The following is a 19,500-nucleotide window of genomic DNA, read 5'->3' as shown; positions in this document are numbered from 1 at the left end:
GGCTATGGTGTTGGGCTGCTAAGCACGAGGTCGCGGGATCAACTCCCGGCCACAGCGGCCACATTTGGATGGGAGCGAAGTGCGAAAACACCCGTGTACTCAGATTTAGGTGCCCGGTAAAGAACCCCCGGTGGTCCACATTTTCCTGAGTATACCCCACCAAGCGTGCCTCATAATGAAAGCGGGGTTTTGGCACGTAATATCCCATAATGTAATTTCAAATGCGAAGCATTTCTTGGCGAATACGTGCCACTTTGACAGTATCTATCTGTCTATAGCCCCTACGCCATAGCCGTCTTTGCGCTCTCATGGTCATTTCGTTAACTTGGTATGTGCCAAAATTGGCATAGTATGACAAGAGTGTATGACGAACATAAATGATCGGTCATGGCCTGAATGTCATGACATGCGTCTCATGTAGGTCATAACAATGACCCATTGAAAAAAATAATAACACTCGAAAACCACTGAAATAGATTCGGACGTGGGTACTAAGAGAAGGAAACACAAAAGGATGATAGTAGAAGTGATGAGCATGACTCAGCAAAAATTACAATGATTCAGCAAAAATGATTAACACAAAAAACACTGCAATGGGTTTGGACGTGGATACTAAGTGAACGAAGCATTAAAGGAATGATGGTAGAAGTCATAGTCATGAGCATGACTCAGCGAAAATAACAATAACTCAGCAAAAAAAAAAGATTAACACTCAAAAATCAATGGAAAGGATTCGGATGTGGTACTAACTGAAAGAAAAGGCTAAAGGTCGATTGTCGAACTAATAGTCATGAGCATGACTGAGGCTTTCGCCTTAAGGTCTCTTCGGCATAGCTAAAGGTACTCCTGAGGACTCATGACATGAATATCATGACATGTGTGTCATGCAGGTCAATAAACAGCCGCCACCATCTTGGTGCTTTCATGGTCGTTTGGATAACTTGGTCGGCTCCCCGCACACAGCTTCGCATAACATCAGTAGTTACCAACTTCACTCACGAAGCAGAAGAATTAAATGGTGGTCGCGGTGGCCCTTCGGAGCTGCAAAGGAGCCTCCGTCATTTACTCGGACTCAAGAACAGCCATTGGAACCTTCGCGGTGGCCCTCGTCTCTAGGAAAGCAGCTACGGTTGTCAACAAAATCTTCTTACAAGAAACGGGAGTAGACAACCTCACGTCCTCACACGCCACATGGTTCCCGGCCCACATGGGCTACATTTCCGCTCCTCCTGACTGTAATCCGAGCGAGCGGGCACACCAACTGGCGCGAGAACTCACATTCCGCGTCTGCGGTCCGCCCCCTCGCTTCAACCCAGCCTGGAGGGATCTAGACAACAAAGACCCGCTCGTACATACGACGAAATCACTTCAAATCATAGGTTAGCACGAAGAATTTTTCCTCCTCCTCACCAAAACCTCAAAAAAGCACAGGCCGCCACTTACAGACAGTTGCAGACTAGGACATACATCACACCAACAACACTAAGCAGGATCAATCCTGACCTTCCTACTGCATGCCCACACTGCGGCCACGAATACAACAACTTCGAACACATGCTCTGGCTGTGCCCTGCCAACGCAGGCACGGACTTTCCTGACCAGTCCTCCTGGGACTCAGCGCTCAGAAGCACAGAGTTCATCGCTCAGCTCAAGGCTGTCCAGAGGGCCCGGGCCGTCGCCGAAGGACTCTGTCTACCGGCCCCGACCCGGGTGGAGCCACCGGATTGATTGGCGGGGCCTCTGATCCCGCTTTAATTCTTTCTCCTCAAGACCTAAATAAAGTTCGTTCTCACTCACTCACTCGATTCCTACACGGTGTGGAATCTGTCGGCTTTTATTTTTTGATGGTTTTTCCTTATGGACGTGTAGAATCGCGGGTAAAAGACACAGACAATAGAAGGAACATCGCTACACGCGCAGAGGGCAAACCATCAACATTTTACTGCCAAGAAAAACGTGACCTTAATTTTACCTGGTCACAAGTAACATTACGGAAGACAATAAGGGAAGAAACACAACGAAAGAACGTCAGCACACATGTGGCATGTTATTAAGATACGCTATTTCCTAAGCTGATAAAGTGATAGAAGTCATGCTTGTCTTTTAGACATGTCATACAGTGGCCCTCAATATTGAGGCGTGTCATTTAATCATTGCATTTTGCAATCACCGTGCAGTTCTCAAACTTTGGTATGCAACCGCAATCATGACAATGAAGTGCCACCCACCCTGCCTTCTTTTTATTTACGTTGTTGGCATGCTCGCGAAGGCGGTCGTTGATGCAACTACCCATTTGCCCAACACAAGAACGGCTTCATGTTAGAGGTATATAATACAGTAAGCCTTCGTTACATGTCAAAAATTTGGTTTTGTGTTTCCTGAAACATGCTTTCTTTTCGATTCCGTTAGGGTTAGTCATTTCCCATACTTACTGCATACTGCGGACAGTATTATTTCCCTCCGCATGTGTAAAGCAAGTGCATACTAGCGACAAAAACGCGCGCGTAAGTAAACAAGCGGCATATCCGCGTTGCGAAGGTCACACTGACCCGCATTTCGCGAGACGCCGCAGTCACGTGGCACCACCTGACATCTCATTTTGCCTCGTTCCTTCCGAGACTTCTCGAGAAAGCGTGCGTACCACTCTTGTTTCCGTCCTCCGTCGCAGTTGCTTTGGTGTTCCGGCGTTTCACTGGGCGTCACTCAAGGTCAGAGATGTGAGATCTGGATTACGTACTGGTGACAGTGACCATTATTATTTTTGCGTGTTCTTTAGTTGTGCCACGCCAACGTTCCAGAAAGCGGACGAGGAGGTTTGGAGTGCGCCAGATCTGGCGGCAAACGGAACAGGGACACTAAGAAGCAGGCCCACGCTCTGCATCCTTGCTTGCTTGCTAAATATGAAGGATGTTTGAGAGAGTAAGTGATCGAAAGCTACTTCTTCAATTTATTCCTTGCAAAGTTAAGGTTCGCGAGGCTCACGAAGGTTGGCGCCGTTCCTTGAAGCTACCTGCGGATGCGTCCCAGTGTCTTTGACACACAGATTTGGATAGAGTTGGAGCGGCTTCGTGCACTCCGTCGCCGTGCGGAGCGGTGATACCGGCGTACAAAATCCATCGATGACCTTAAGAGAGCCAGAGAAAAGCATATTCAACGTCGCTTGGATAGATTGGCATCTCGACGCTGGACAACGTTTTGCCAGTCAGTAGACCCTGGGAAGCCACTTTCCCGCATCTGGAGAACCGTACGTGGTCTGCGTTTGCACCCTGAACAACGCTTCCCGTTCAAAGCGTCTGGCGCTCTTCCAGAGGTGGTTGGATGTTGATGTTACAGAAGGCCTTTGTGCAAGAATCGCTGGCCAAGCCCCCGGTACAAACTCTGCAGCCTCCAGTGACATCCCTGTTTCTTGTGACTGCCGCATTGTGGTATCGGGGCATCGCATTGCGAGGCGGCTGGAGGCACACAGCTACGTGGTGAGGCCTAACGGCCGGGGCGCTGAGCGCCGCAGAAAAACGAGACTACTTCTTCTGCTGTGGACCTAACGACGACTGAGCTTATTAGGAGAGCGCGAAGGGATCAGCGTTCGCGCTGATTACAACTTTAGGCGCGGCGTGGCGCCAGTGGTGAGGAACAATTTGAAAACGAAACAAGCAGAATACAACATGACCCCTCCCTTTACAATACAACTGAAAGCATCTTCCCTTGCCAAAGAAGAATAAGTTGCGGGAGAAGCACCGTATGATCAATTGGACTAGTAAACTTGAAACATTTTGAAATATCGCTTGACAAACGTACAGAAGTGCACTAAGTACAGACATTATACAGTAGTAAACGTCATTCTATCTGTACGCACCTTAATTTTAAGACATGTTTAATCAGTAACAAAGATTTGGTTCCTTTATTTTTTCGAAACATGAAGCAAGTAACTATTTCACAGAATTATGTGCAACTATTCGTGAAAACACCAGAAAAAAAATTGGAGGACGCTTAAGCTTTGCCTTTAAAAGTGGAAAGTGACAGCGTTATCCCCATTCGGCATCGCATTTTTCATTGGGCTTTACTGCAACACAGAACGTGGAAAAGCCAGCTTAAAAGGACCAAGCTTACACAGATCCGCTTAAATTGGCTGCAATTTTAAACAGAAATGCATTGCTGAGAAGACACTCTTTCAGGGGCAATATAGGTAATCTTATATTAAATTGTGAAGGCCCTAGCACCTTTTTTATTGTTTTATTAATTATTTGCTATTGCCCCGACGTGCGCGCGTGTCCAAAACGCATTAGGCAGGTGAAGTTCCACTTTGAATTGCCGAGGATGCGAGTGCCATCTGGATAGCATTTTTGCCAGTACGCTACCTTAGCGCACCAATGTTAGAAATGGTAGAAATGCTGGAAAAGGCGTGTGTGTTTCAGTTTGCTCGTAACAGAATTATGTTTTCTCGTATATTCAAATTACAACCCGACGCCACCATGTCTGTAGGTTGTGGTTACGTCGTACTTTACCGTACGACGGATTAAAATTGCCATTTACTAAATGTATTTGAAATTTGATGCGAAAATAATGAAACATTTTTAAAATATAAAAAATCTTTTCTTAATTTTTTTATTTCTTGAAGGAACATTTCGGAAAAATTCTTCATAGGTACAAAGGTCAAACATTTTTGTGGTTGTTGGACGTACAGTGGGCGTTCTTATGAACTAAAAGAATAACTGTAGGTTTGACCATGGTTTAGTAAAAACATTTCATTTTTCTTAGGACTTCAATTTCATAGCTTTTGCTTAAACAAAAGCTTTAATGATAAATAAATTGCGGTGCCTACACGTGTTATTTGGTTCAGTAGGGGCCCACGGTATTCAGAAACAAAAATCGCAATTTGAAAACTGCTGGGGTTGCAGAGAACATGTTTCTTTTCTTATCAGAACGCCGGTATGATAACCCCGGGAACAAGGACGTAGAATGTTCGCGCGCGAACTACCGCGACTACCATGGACCCTTTTGAAAGAGACAGAGATTTATTTACTGAAAGGCAGAGAGGATGGCCCCTTTTGGCCCCGTACTGAACTACTGAAAGCATTCATTTCGTTAGATACAGTGTATTTCTGAATGAATATATATGTAAATATATTTAGGGCGTCCTTAAAACAACAAACCAAACGCCACAGAACATAACGCAACCTTGCGCGGCAAGCAGGTGAAGTCATGAAAGCCAGGCGTGTTTGGCGACATTTTTAAACGCCTTCCGTCGCGCATCTCAGGGTGCCACTTTGTGGAAATATTTGTCAAGGTTTCTGGCATATTGTGGAGTTAAAATAAATAAATAGCATTCTTAGTCCATTTCGCCCTCCACCCCTCCTTAAAACGCATGCACAATTTTCCTTGGTATAAAAAGCCTACTGGCAAAAAAAAAGAAAAATACCGTGTCGCATTTTCACAGGGTCACACTACTACAACATAGAGTTTCCCTCATCAATAGTGTGAAGGGTACTTCGTATTGTGTAGCTGAGAGTCACACAAGGCGCTCACAGCCCATTCTGCTAACCTGTGTCACTTAAATCATTGTTTACACGTGCGCTACACAATACGAAGATCATGTAACGTCAAGTCCAAATTTTCGCCATATAAAGGGAAATATGACGTTAGTACGCATCCACACGACAATCGAGTATGGCGCTTCAGCAGCAACAAAAGAGAAATAGGCACTGCATTCATTAGGCCTAACTGGTGTTTCTGAGTAAATCTGGAAGCGGCATGAAGAAGACGAGGGCTGGTATCAAAAACAAACACAACAAGACGAGCGCTGTACTGCCAACTGGAAACTTTATTGAAAGAACAAACAGCTTTATAACATGTAAAAAAAACAAAAACACCAACAGTAACCACAAGGTTGAAAGGCACGCGTACTGCCTACAAATAGAGGTGCCCCCAAACACATTGACAATTTGAAAATTCCGAGGAATAACTTTGTTAAAAATGTAATACAAGGCAATTGTAATACAAGGCAAATGTAAGACAAGGCAATTGGAGCCCGTTGGCAGAGACCGTTAGGCAGGAACTAGTTTACGCATGCGCGGCTATTGTCTCGGTGGGCGATTTGAACTGAGCTGCGGCCTCACCTAACCTAACCCTACCCCTTCACCAATGCATGTTCGGTCATTAGGTCAGGCCGCAACTAAGTTCAAATCGTCCGCCGTATCAAAGCCGCGCATGCGCAGTCGACTTCCTGCCCAAAATGAGTAGATAAAAAAAGTGCTCCCCAGCTGCAGGACAGCTGCACAAACGTACCATTCGCACCATACACGACAAAACCGACACGCATACTTGCGACGATATTTAAGTGCAGCCGCGCATTACTCAACACTGTTGCAATGTAATAACCGAGAACAAGGGGTACAGAGGGGCCCGATTTCAATTAGTCATGGTCATAAGTCCACAGAGACACACTCCGGTGTAAAGCATAGAGGGAAATAATTTAGTTCTTAGCTTAAGTGAAGCAAATATAAATAAATGGAAAGTAATGTATTAAAATAATAACTGGCCGTAGGTAGGGTACGAACCCATATTCTCGCATTACGCGTGCGATGTTCCTATCCATCTATCTATCTATCTATCTATCTATCTATCTATCTATCTATCTATCTATCTATCTATCTATCTATCTATCTATCTATCTATCTATTATGAACAGAATATTCAACGAAAAAAATTAGGTGGGCTGAAATAATTTCGGAATCTACAGGCGCGAGTTGGAATCAGCCTAGCAAGACAGGGTAATTGGAGATCGCTTAGGGAGCCCTTCGTCCTGCAGCGGACATAAATATAGCCTGTTGTTGATGTTGATATTGTTGCACAGTCACTACGAGTTGCGGGAGCGTGGTTTTTTCTTCACTCTGTACTCGCACAATCAATAGCAGTTGCCTTTGAAATTTAAAGTTTCACTATAAAAGCTATAGAGTACACCATTTTACACCATTTTCCCCAACCTTTATTTCGGAGCTAGGCGCCATGTATATAATATTTCGTCGACGTAAGAATTTTTCCAGGCCAGGTACTGTCCAGCCACAGAAACGTGCCACACGTACCACACACGACAAAAGCGAGTCGCTTGCTTGCGACGATGTTTAAGTACAGCCTCGCATTTCGCTTTGATCCCATTTCTCTAGGCTACAATGCGCAATGACACAAAAGTTGTACAGATTTTAATTAGAAAATAAAGCAACACAAAATACAAGCATAGTATTCTACAAAACACTGTAAGCTTCACTTTTACAAACTACTTCAGTGAGTTCTGCACCAAATGTTGTTTCTTTCTTCCTCTTGTCAAGCACACAACTAGACACTTTGGCTTGTTTTAGCTGTATAGATTTACGCCCTCGCACCACCTCTTTCAGTGTCGTCTTGTTACCGGAAGGTTCCCTGCATCGTGTCATAGAAATATTGCTTCTATTTGTCCAAGTTGTAAACGTTGTACGTTCTATCGTTGTTTGTAAGGGCACAACTTCTGTTGCGTGATTTTTTGGTAATTGCAATTGCTGGTCACCGTCGCGTTCTGTCATGTTGATGCGCATCGCAACTAGCCCTATATTGGGGTTTACAACCTATTTCGGAGCAAAATGCACATATTGCTCTTACGAAACCTAAGCCCGAAGGCCGAACAACATATCGAACAACATAAGCCCGAACAACATATCTACAATTTTATCTTTATGGTGCGATAACGTTATACAAAGTCATGAGCAGTGCTATATTGCATGGCGCAATGCGTTGGCCCCGGCCGCAGGCAACCTTGCACCCGTGTTCTTCCGCCGCAGTGACTACACTTGCGCGTTCTCCACCGTGTCGGAGAAGACTTGTATTCGGTAGATGACGAATGACTGCGCAAACAAAGGCAGGCTTTATCGTTATTCAAAACCATACTGTGTAAATATCGCACAGAAAAACACATTGGTTCCCTTATTTTGTTTGACGCTTTTCCCAGAACTCAGAGGCTGAAACATAGAATAATATCTAATACTGCGTGGAGTGCCGAACGTAGCTTATTGAATACAGTGGAGCAACTGTACAACGAGTGCCTCTGAAACGATGTGACCTGCATTTCCAAAAGTATAACCTATGCTGAAAATAAACGGCACGATTTTCTAAAACCTCCCAACGTGATAACGAAAAGCACCTGCATTTGGTGTAACTTGTAAGTGGCACTCACGTGTTATTTTTCCAACGTATTACCCGTGCCGGCGAGAGAAGGTAATGACGACGTTGCTGATATACTGGCAGTGGAGTATACTCTAAGTATCAAATTAAGATAAACAACGTGAGTGATGCATTTTGGTGATCATAAAACCGTGACTTTACCACGGCTAAAGTCAAACGCAACGACGAATAGTGACGTCAAGGTGTCGGCTCACCGTGACGTCAAGCTAACAGCTCACCAGAAATGCAAGGAAGCCAGAGGCTCAAATTGAAATGAATACACTAAATTATCAACAGTGGTGTAACAAGAGTTGTCTCTGGAAAATAACCTACTGATAAAAAAATTAACGTACTCCCTCCGACTCTCACATTATGTGACATATGAGAAAAACAGGTTTTCGTATACAGGATCATATAGGCTTCATGACGGATTATTAGATATGGTATTAATGGGGCATATGGGATTTCTTCAGTAGGGCAGGCTGGGTTAATAAGCGGTACTCATTCATACTTGCTCATCAATTATGGCAGCGTTCTTTTTTTTTTTCTTTGCGAGCTTCATCGGAAGCTTCTATAGTCGTACTGAAAGCGTGCATTTTGCGCGGAATGCACTGTATTCATACAGAAGTTTAAACTAGGCTTTTAACGTGCTGCGAAGATTGGTTGCATGTTGCTGTTAACAAACACGAGAGGAGGTCGGGTCGTTTTGCGTCGAGCACACTACGAATCCATTCCTAATTTCGTATTGTTCACGAAAGGTTATTTCTGAAAGCTGAGAAGCATTTTGTGTCAGAAAAAACGTAGGACGTATATGCCGCACTGCCCCCCAAATAGCTCATTTTCATTAAGGAGAGCCTTACGTGACCCCGTTGCTCGCTTGTACCTCTTTATGGCTGCTTGTAAGATGATCGGCAGCAGCGCAGGCACTCTGGTACATTACACATGCTGCATGCGCATGTTCTTTTTTTTTCTGGCGTTTACTGTGGACACTTAATATCAATAATTAATCAGGGCTAACCATTATCACCACAATGCTTAGAAAACATGCTCCGTGCTAGTAATCAAATCTCAATATCATATACAGCGCTAGGATGTAGCGTAAGGGTAATACATGGAAACACTATTAGTGTTTCCATTTGTGGGTGGGACTAGTTGATGCTGACCTCACGAAAATCATAAAGGATCACAACTCTCAAGGAAGCAGCTCTTCAAGTAAATAAATATCAAGGGAAATGGCCTTGGGCTCCGTTTTTTTTTTCGTTACTGAAGTGCAAGAAAAAAAGATTTGCTCATAAGAGACTCCCATTGTTATTGTGGTTGCTAGAATTAGTGGGGCAACAAACGACTAAACATGGCTTAAAAGGAAGATGGTGTAAACTAGAAAACAATCGCTGCGGCCGTTTACCATTGTTGGTGAACATGGAATTAAACGCGAAACGTTTTTGGAACAAGATGCACATCCATAGATGCACAGAATAGCCCAATTTCACTAGCTACATTTCACCGCTACCGCGTAGGGCAGCCGCCACTAGACGTAGGAGCGATATGCCCCTTCGTATATCAGAGGATTTAGATTGTTTTGCTGCATCCGTGCTCGCAGCTGCCTCCGTAGCTTGCACGAGTACTTACGTCGAACACGATAATCACAGTGGTGAGCGTCATGATCCTGACCAGCTGCGCCTGCGGAAAACACGTGATCTTATCGCGACTCTTCTATTTATAGAATGTGGTTACAAATTGTTAGTATTTTAACCTTCCTAACACCTTATCAATAGAGACGAAATCCTATACGCATTGAATGAGGGAAATTGACTGCGTGTCTCACCGGTTTTTTAAACACGCAATGTTCACTTCCAGCGATAGTCCTAGGCATGTCTGTGGCAATCGGCTTCTCACCAGCTCGCAGGATTGGTTCCCCGGGCGCTCTCGGGATGAGCTTCGACAGCCCATTGAGCAACTTCTGCTGATGAACGGTATCCAAAGTACTTAGTCACGTCGTCTCTCATATATTCTTCGCTTGGTCTTGCGAGTTCAAGCGCTAGTTATAGCTAAATCAGCCAGCAAGTTAACCAATCGATTCGTGATGTCTGTGGCGTATTGTTGGTGCAGCTAGAAGTGCTCTAAAACGGTATACGTCTCCTTTCACGGTGTCCCGGAAGAAATAAATCATTCACCAAGCTGGCATCCAGAATAATGGGGCAATGCGAATCCTCATTACCAGAAAAAAAGTTCGAGTGTACAATTTAACTACGTGCTGTGTAAACCATACCAACACCCTCCCTCTCAGCAAATTTAGAGCACTTATATGTTACGAATTCAATGCTTTACCGGTGCAATAGGACAGCGAAAAATGTACGCAATTTTTATGTTTTGGCCCAATTGAGAATTTCTTAAGAGCGATATGTGAGTAAAATTAGAACTGCGTAGGTTTAAACAGATCTTGTATATATTTACTTTCGTAAAAGTTCCAAAACCTTAGAGCCGCGTATTTAGGGACCTGCGCCCGAAGGTTCCCCTTGCGTTAAAAAAATTTAGTTCGCCGCAATGTTTAAGGTATATGTGAGGTAAGGGCAATGCTTTCGGCGCGTCGGTCGATTCATCGCAATAAAAAATATCCGCTAAAGCAGGAAGACCTCTACCTGCAATAATAAATTAAGTTACACCAGCCTGCTATATCGTACGCATGCGAACTTATCTGCTTGACCAGACCGCCTTGTTCTCTATCGTCCTCGATAGCCTTTTCTTTCTTTTGAAACAATATATGTAGGCTGAATAGACCACCAGTTTCTTCCTTTAATAACTACATTTGTGACAACACTCCATTGCTTTCTTTTAATGCCCGCTGATATAGCTCAGTGGCTACCGAGTTGCACGGCAAGGCACGCGATCGTAGCGTTCGATAGGCGGCATTTCGTTCGAGGTGGAATTGGAAAACACCCCAGTACCGTGCATAAGGTGCACGTTCAATACCCCCAGGCGGTGAAACTTATTCTGGATTCTACAACTATGGCATTCCTCCTAATCAGATGGTTGTTTGACACGTAAACCCGATAATGTAACTTAATTTCCACTTAATCTATGTAGGATATCGACTAACACAGTTTGCTCTGTAACCCAGACTGACCTGCTCTTCCCGTTACTGCTATCTGTTTGACTTGGGAGTGTAACGACAAACCTTCTCTACGCTAGACGAACCTACCTCTAGCCGATTACGTATATAGCATGTAGCGGCCGACAGTGGCATAGCCAGGCGGATAGGAGCGACATCCAACTTCCTCCAAAGAGACAAGTAAAAAAAAAACACCGCATATCCACGAAGTGAATGATGATGAGTGGGCGAAGCACCGGGGGATCATTCGGTTAACCATGAATCCCCCGACGCCGGCAAGTGGACCCAAAGGCGGCGAGAGCGCGGGAAGTGGCGGCAAAACACCGGAAGCGTTCTCTACATGAGGTTGGTGGCGCCGATGCTCGGTTCAAGCGCGAGCTTCGCGAGCCCTCAGCTCCGGGTTCACTTGCCGACGTTGACGTACTGCTGCAGCTTTGCGAGCCCTCAGCTCCGGGTCCGCATGCCGGCGTTGCCATGCTGCTGCAGCTTCGCGAGCCCTCAGCTCCGGGTCCGCTTGCCAGCGTTGCCGTTTTGCTGCAGCTTCCCGCGCCCTAGACTCTGGGTCCGCTTGTTGTCTACGCTTGTTGTCTACGTCGCCATGCTGCAGCAGCTTTCCGAGCCCTCGACTCCGCTTGCAGTTGAGCCGCCACTCTCGCCTTTTCATCCATAGCGGACGCGCCGTTATCAGAAGCGACCGTTATCACCCATGGCTGAAGAGAGAAAGATAGCACGCGTCGGGAACGAACGCCCTTGTAGGGAGCCTACATGCAAGCGCTGCATGTAGGCTCCCTACGCCTTGTGCACCGCAGCGCCCCTAGCTGACTCCATGCAAACCAGAGCTACGGACGACGACGACGAGGAGGGGGGGGGGGGGGACAAGGCTCGGCCCTAAGGTGCTTCGCCCCTAAAAGGAGGAGTCAGAGGTGGCGGTTCACCACGCTAGGCTGCAAGGAGCCCTTCGGTTCGGGTGGTCGCCTCAACCCTCTAGAGACCTGGAGGTCGGGGCGGGAGCTGCTCTACACGGCGTCCCACTGCTCAGTCTCAGATAGTGGAATTCCCGAGAAGGTACTTTTAAGGCGAAAATATATGAAACAGATCAGTTTTCTGCTGACAATATGCACATAAAGATTCCTGGCTACGTCACTGGCAGCAGCCATCAGATGTCGCATTTAATCAGGTTGTCAAAAGTGTCTCTAAGTGGCGGTTGATAACGGCAACACACGATTTCATTTTAGAAGGCCTTTAGGTAGCATAACATCCACATTTACAACGCCGCGTGTATAAAGCTGGAATCGCATGGTGTGTTTTTCGCAAGCGAAAAACGCGACGCGCCGCGAACGCCCGCGTAGCCGCCGACGCCCGAGCACACGTACTACAGTACTTAGAATATAAGTATATTCTAGGCGCTGTACCCGTACTGCCCGTACGAAAAAAATGGAGAGTTTCCGGGTTGCCAGACTGCATAACTCCCAACGACATGAATTGTGTCTTCTACCGCATAAATAATATGCTCTAGAATTACAAAGCACTACAATAAAAATAATCTTCGTGTTATTAGACAGTGACATTTTATTCTCAAAGTTTATTTATCAAGCTTCATTTCAAACAGCAGGATTGTGTGCGAAACTGCGACTATGTAGTTTCCGCATGCTGAGCGGCCGCTGCTTCTTTACAAATTCACGTAAAAAATGGAGTGTTGGCCGCTTACTACCGAGCAGAGGAGGCGATTGCTACTATTTAGGGCCTCGTTGAAGGTTGCTTTCCCCATTTTCGGTGAACACGATGCGCGAATGGACACGTGCAGCACTTGTTTACTTCGACGCGCGAGCCAGTTCTGCCGAGAAAAAGAAAGTTCTGCCAAAGAGGTTGGTGGTGGTTGCAAGAGAAAATTTGCATGTTTCTGCAGCCCTTATAGGGAGCACGGCTCAGCATATGAGGGACGGGGAAAGGGGGATAGAAAGTAAGAAAAGTGGAAGAAAGGGAGGGAGAGGGTAGACGTCATCGTCTCGGGCAGGGTGCCCTTACAGTCTGTCAGCCAGCATCGAATCGGCAAGGTAGCAGAGTACGATCTTGAATACCCTGCTGGAACTGCGGGCTGGGAAGAGCAGGTCCGTGCTGGAGGCTGAAGGCAGGCCCATACGGCGTAGTTGAGCCACCATCGTGCCTGGGTGTTGGTTGAGTGCGGGGCAGAAACATAGGAGGTGCTCCAGTGTTTCGTCTGCCCCGCACTGTGTGCAGGCTGGTGAGTCAGTTCTACCCAGGCCGAAGCTCCGGGCGGCTGTCCAGCAGCAGCCAATCCGTAGGCGTAGCAGGAGGGATCTCTCCCTCCTTGTCAGTCCCCAGTCCGGCAGCCGTGTCGGGGGACTCCGCCTCACCACGCGTGCGTCGGGGTGACAGCTCAGCAGCATTCACTGCAAGGTGCTCCTAGAGTAGTCTGAGGCAATGACTGCCGGACTGATCGCCGTGTCCATGCCATGTGCCTCCTTTGCCAAGGCATCTGCCTCTTCATTGCCCGGGATTCCCACGTGTGCAAAGACCCAGTACAACGAGACATCGGTGCCAATGGCGCGGAAGGCGTGAAGTTTGGTTATCAAGAGGGCAGCACTAAGGCCAGCCCTCTCCGGGAGACACACGGCCTGAAGAGCTGCTCTTGAGTCGCAGGCCACCGCCACAGGTAATCCAGGAGGGTCTGCTGCCAGCAGGTCTGCGGCCAGGTGAAGGCCCGCCATCTCAGCAGCGGTGGAGCTGGCCGAGAAGGAGAGTCGGCAAGTGGATGCCCTGCCGAGCGCGGGGGCAACGCATGCTGCAGTGGTTGAGCCGGTGTCGGGGAGGACGCCGTCCGTGAAGACGAGCAGTCTCCAGAGCGGGTACGCACACGCACAGTCTAGGGTGCCTCGATGCCCTCCTCGCCCACCGCTCCCCTTCCACTGGGAAGTCGCGTTTGCTCTCCGCCCTGCGTTCACTCCCCATGAAAGCACGCGTCACTCGCCCTCGCGCGCTTTCACTCGCACGTACAGCACACGGCCAATGAGAGCTTTTTTTTCTACATCCGGACGCGACCATCGAAGAGTGAGCCCTTAACAGCTTCGCTCTCAAAAAGAAAGTTCTTCTTCCTTTGCCTACCTGTGGTAACTGCCTGTTCCTTGTCATTACACTGTGGAAATATTCGTCTTGGCTAAGGCATCCTTTATCTTATTATTGCGATAGCAATTATATGAATAATCTAGGCTAATTTCTGCTGCCACCATTGTCGTCGCCGCCGTCGTGGCCGTGGAAGTTCCGTATAAAGTCCAAGGGCGATAACACCGTCGCCGCGAGCCCTACGCTGCATGTGCGAGTTCAAGCGTGCGAGGGGAGCCGACGATGCGGCTCAATCTCGCCCGCACGATAAATGGATGGATGGATGGATAAGGCTGAACCCTTTAAATCGGGCGGTGGCATACGCCACCTAGCCACGAAAGGGAGGCAAGCGCGCCCTCTTCCGTCACGCCGCGGCACCCAACGTTGCGAGGCATCGGGGGGACGGTGAAAGGGGGGGGGGGCATTTTACTCTGGCTGCAACTGCGTATGTGGCGGCTGCAACTGCGTATGTGGCGGCTGCAACTGCGTATGTGGCGGCTGCAACTGCGTATGTGGCGGCTGCAACTGCGTATGTGGCGGCTGCAACTGCGTATGTGGCGGCTGTATCTTGAGAGTGATGTGCGTTGGGGGCACAGTCTTGTTCGGTCGGCGGCTCGTAGCTTTGTGCGCCCTGTGTGTTCTCGCCGCTCAATTTGAGTTGAAGCAATAGACAAAAGCGCGAACGTCACTTCGGTCGCTGCTGCTGCCACGTTTCCTAATGCCAGCGTTTTGACAGCAAGTGACCGCGGTCATCGAGTGGGATGTGTTCGTGTTTGCTGTGCGCGCTGACACTATGCTTGTTAATTTATTTAGCAGGCTACAAGTCGATACGGCCGATAGAAGAACTATCCTTACTCCGTATGGCTCTCTGATAATTTCCAATCGCAACCGCTGCTTCGCCTTTCGGTCGAAACTTCTACCTTTTTTATTGTGAACAACGAAGCTCTCTTTCTCAGAAATGCGTTGTGATGAACCTACAGATGCATTTGGTAGCGTTCGAAATCTTTTATGTACGCGCCTGCCGTACAAATAAATTAAATTGTTTCCTTAAGTTTTTTTTTATTTTTATTAAGAAGCCAAGACATGTTTTCGTTTGTCGCCTCACTGCTTGAACAAGCGAGAGGGTTTGCAATCTTGATATCAGTACCAGAAGAGAAAAACAAATATGCAGACTTACCTTTATAATCTCGACTCTTCGTTCGCCTATGGTTGATCTTTCACCAAGCCTACCTTGAAGAAACTGACGGACAAGAACTATTGATTAGATGCGCTTTACTTCTGTGACCGGCGTTTTTATATTTGAAAAAAGCTTTCTTTTAATAACTGTGCTCTTAGGCTATTACAATGTTGATTAACGTTTGTATAAAGTTTTCTATTTACGATTTTATTTTTGGTATTATTACAACTTGGCTTCCCTACAAGATATAGGATGTGTGATTGCCCCATTCTGAGAATATCGGCATAAGGGATGTCCCAAGCCGCGCAGCTATTATGTCCCCTGGTCACTCCGTGGTCTGCGTTATACACAGTTCAGCAGGGCTGTCGAGGCTGATTACCTCGAGCTGGAAGGGAGTATCATGAGAGAGAGAGAGTCATGCCAGCATTCATGCCAGCAATCACGAGGGCGGACACAGCCTCCCTCCACCTAGCAGACGGCCGAGATCCCATGGTTCTCATCGGCTGCCTCGGCTAGCTGGACGGCCCAGACCTGTTCCTGCTGGTCTGAGCTGAACAGCAGGGTCTCCCACTGAGACTCTCATATGAAGGTCATATCGATTGTTTCATTTGAAACGATCCAAGTAATTGTACAAAGCACTACAGTGAACGATCAGAACCATAAATTGTGACCTCTCCGAAGTTTCAGCAAAATGAAACATCTGGTGACATTCAATCATTTCTTCTTCTCATTGTTACGACAAAAACGCAGGTCGGCTCCTATATGTATGTCTGTTTGAGCGTATGCGTGTGTCTAAACAAATAGAATGAGATTCCTGAAAAAAAAATATCTTTACTAAATCACGGTATGTAACTCCAAGCCTACAATCAAATTGCGCAACTCCAAGCAAAATATATATTTCAACGAATATTGGCGCCTTCTTACGAAAACAACATCGCTAAGGTTATGATTGCGCGCATAGACTGACTGCATTGTCATGTTAGTAAAACTGAGGAAATCGGAAAGATAACGCGTAAAAAAATAACCCTTCTGGCTGAGGACAGTCATCAAACGCGGAAGTGTTCTTTAAAAAACATAGTAAGAACGTTTTCAATCAGAGAAGTAAAACAATACAATGAATCCACATATGCGCAGAATTGAAAAGTACATGCATTGCCAATACTTTTCAATGTAGCTTAGCGATCGCAGCGCCAAAGTTTCCTCTGGTAAGTTTTGTAGCACACTCAGTGTCATGCAATTACGTAATTACTCGTGCATACTTACAACGGATGTTTGTTGCAGACGTACAAAAACCGCCTTAAAAAGTCACCTGTCACGTTTGCTTGTTTTAAGAGGGCAAGGTTTCAGTGAGATTTGGCATGCGTTTTGTGGTTATAAATTCGAATCCTACAAGATATTTCAATTTGGAATATAGTGTAGTATAGGCTATCTATAGAACACCTTGGCATTAACTTTTTGAAACATCCAGTTTTGCAAGGAACAAGTGCCGCTTTTGAGCAGGTATATTACATTAAGCCTCAAAATGACTTTCTATTTTAAAGTTTTTTTTTCTAGCTGCTGCTACAGTGGAACTCGGTTTATTAGTCACATGTAAGCGCACTTTCCAGCATGACTTATTTCAACTGCGTAAACCAGCAGGATTGCCTGCTGCATCGTTCTATGACGTAAGTCACTTGTGTTTTTGAACGTCTATGCACGACTAAGCAAGCACGTCGTAGTTTAAATCTGCAGGTTCGAGGTACCACCGTGACATGCCTAAAGACGTCTTGATCTTTAGCCATCATCCCTGAAAGGGGCCTTGCAATTGCAGTTTTTTTTTGGTCACCATATTTCCTCTTTATCTATTCTCAGCACGCCACAAAGCACAGAGCAAAAGTAATTGTGAAAACTGTCCCACACAATTCCAAGTTACCGGTCAGAGAGTTTCTAAATGTAAACATAACGACAGGTACCCTAAGCTCAAATTTTTGCGGCGTTAAGGTGCCCATTTCACTTTCCCATGACGCAGAATCGTGCAACACAAAATAGCATAGGGCATTAACTGAAGTCAACGATGCCACGTTTGCCAAGCCTACTCGACCTGATGATGGGGTCCCATGCCATTCACATGGCCTTCGCGATCGGGCAGTGGGCGGTCTAATCTCGGAGGCCATTGTGTCACTTTTATGAATAAAACAGGTTCCGCTAGGTGGCCTTTGGCGCGCCAATGTGCTGGGCATGTGAGGCGTCGTTCCGACGGTTGGAACACCTTGTCCATGAAGCTGCGACACCTCTAATGTTTTGTAAAAGGTAATGCCGTAGCTTTCTTCGCAGTACTCACTATACATTGTGAATGTAAATCGCACATCACCTTTCTAACCAATAATTTTTGTGGACCACTTTTCCATCACGTCCTGTCTACGTAGTACACAATATCACCGCATCGAGGCGCAGTCATCGGGGCTGCTCAACAAACTTTCCCGGGTGTGTTGCAGGGCCTTTTAATGGTGCGAGGCTGACAACGTAAAATGAAACTTTACCTCGTCGTACACATTTATACACACGACGCCACCTTAATAATACAGGCTGAGCCTAGCTTATGATTTTACATAAGCTATCACTATCGTCAACTTTCGAATCTATTTTCTTCTACAAAAGAACATTAACGTAAGATTATTTACCCGCAGAGCGTTGATGGCGATGATGCTGTAGACCTGCAAAGTATGAATAAAAAAAGGTGACCGGAAGACTGCAATAGATAGCTTTTTACTGTACGTCCTTGACTATAAAAGAAGCTCATAACCTAAATATGCAAATTCATGTCAAAATTTGAAAATTTCTTCTGAGACAACCGCTCAATCGAAATTAATAAAATGACTGCAGAGACAGACAGACAGAGACTGTCCTTTCACGCGCTGTTCATCACCTGCCGCCGTCCGGTGACGTCGACCTTCTACGACAACTGAGGCCAACCATTTCATTTATTTTGGGCACTATTGTCCAATTCTTTGCACACAGTAGTTAAGAGCGTCAAAATGCCCCTTATATATTGTTATTTTGATAATACATGGTTCATTGTAAGTACCGTGTGTTAAAACTATGTTGATCTATGAAATTTTTGAGTAATATTTCAGGTGACTGCTGTAATGCTGTCAATGCAACCGTCTTCAGAAACCCAGTCAAACTGCCTCAAATAGCTTTGAGCCTCAATGACCATCAACATTTTGCTATGAATATGAGGTCGTAACTGCAACTTCAAATGGGTATATTGTGTTCTTTCTTTCGTTCAACACGCTTTGGTTCAAGCATGCTGTGGTGTGTAACATAAGTAAAACAATATGAGCGCATGTGTACCTTCTAACAAGTGGTTGAATATTCTAAAACATTTTTTTTTCGCCTGTAGGCCTTGGCCACTTTCAGCAAGCGAATGTAGTCTTGCCTTCCGAAATTCGTCTTTCGTATCAGAAAAGAACCAGAATAAGCAGAAGAATAGGTTAGTGAAGTTCCTTCAGACAATTTACTGTGACAAATATCCTCGTATGGTATAGCGAAGAGTTAAAATCTGTTGTGCGCTTAAAACAAACGTTACACAAAGAATGAAGCAAAAACATGCAGAAATATTGATTCACGCGTTCGCGATACAGTCCTTATTGGTCCTTTGAAGAGTACATGGGCGTTCATAATATAAAGTGGGAATCTCGGAATCTATCGCGCTGTCGTGACCTACCAAGTGAGACGTGCCGTTATCTAATTATGCAAACACAAATGTCACAGGATTCTGAGTAATCTTTAATGCGATAGCAATTATATGGACAATTCAAGCGGATTTATGCCGTCGGCGTCGTCGTCGCCGTCGCCGTGAGGTTCCGTATAAAGTCCAAAGGCAATTAAAACGTCGCCGCGTGCCGTATGTGTGAGTGAAACCGCG

General features: G+C 46.0%; 1 protein-coding gene across 1 annotated transcript in view; it reads right to left on the bottom strand.

Annotated features, from left to right (window-relative positions):
* Positions 1–7,624: 7,624 nt before the first annotated feature.
* Positions 7,625–19,500, bottom strand: part of LOC119430927 (uncharacterized) — a 45,941-nt gene continuing 34,065 nt past the window's right edge. Inside the window, exons 6-9 of the mRNA XM_049657011.1 lie at positions 18,254–18,286; positions 15,594–15,656; positions 9,817–9,867; positions 7,625–7,871 (exon numbers count right to left, since the gene is read on the bottom strand). Coding sequence (XP_049512968.1) covers positions 7,812–7,871; positions 9,817–9,867; positions 15,594–15,656; positions 18,254–18,286 — 207 coding nt within the window. The 3' untranslated portion in view covers positions 7,625–7,811. The remainder of the gene's footprint in view (positions 7,872–9,816; positions 9,868–15,593; positions 15,657–18,253; positions 18,287–19,500) is intronic.

The sequence above is a fragment of the Dermacentor silvarum genome, chromosome 10, assembly GCF_013339745.2.
Source record: "Dermacentor silvarum isolate Dsil-2018 chromosome 10, BIME_Dsil_1.4, whole genome shotgun sequence".
In the NCBI taxonomy this organism is placed as follows: Eukaryota; Metazoa; Arthropoda; class Arachnida; order Ixodida; family Ixodidae; genus Dermacentor; species Dermacentor silvarum.
The sequence above is the reverse complement of the archived record's forward strand: the minus strand, read 5'-3'. Positions and strand labels throughout refer to the sequence as shown.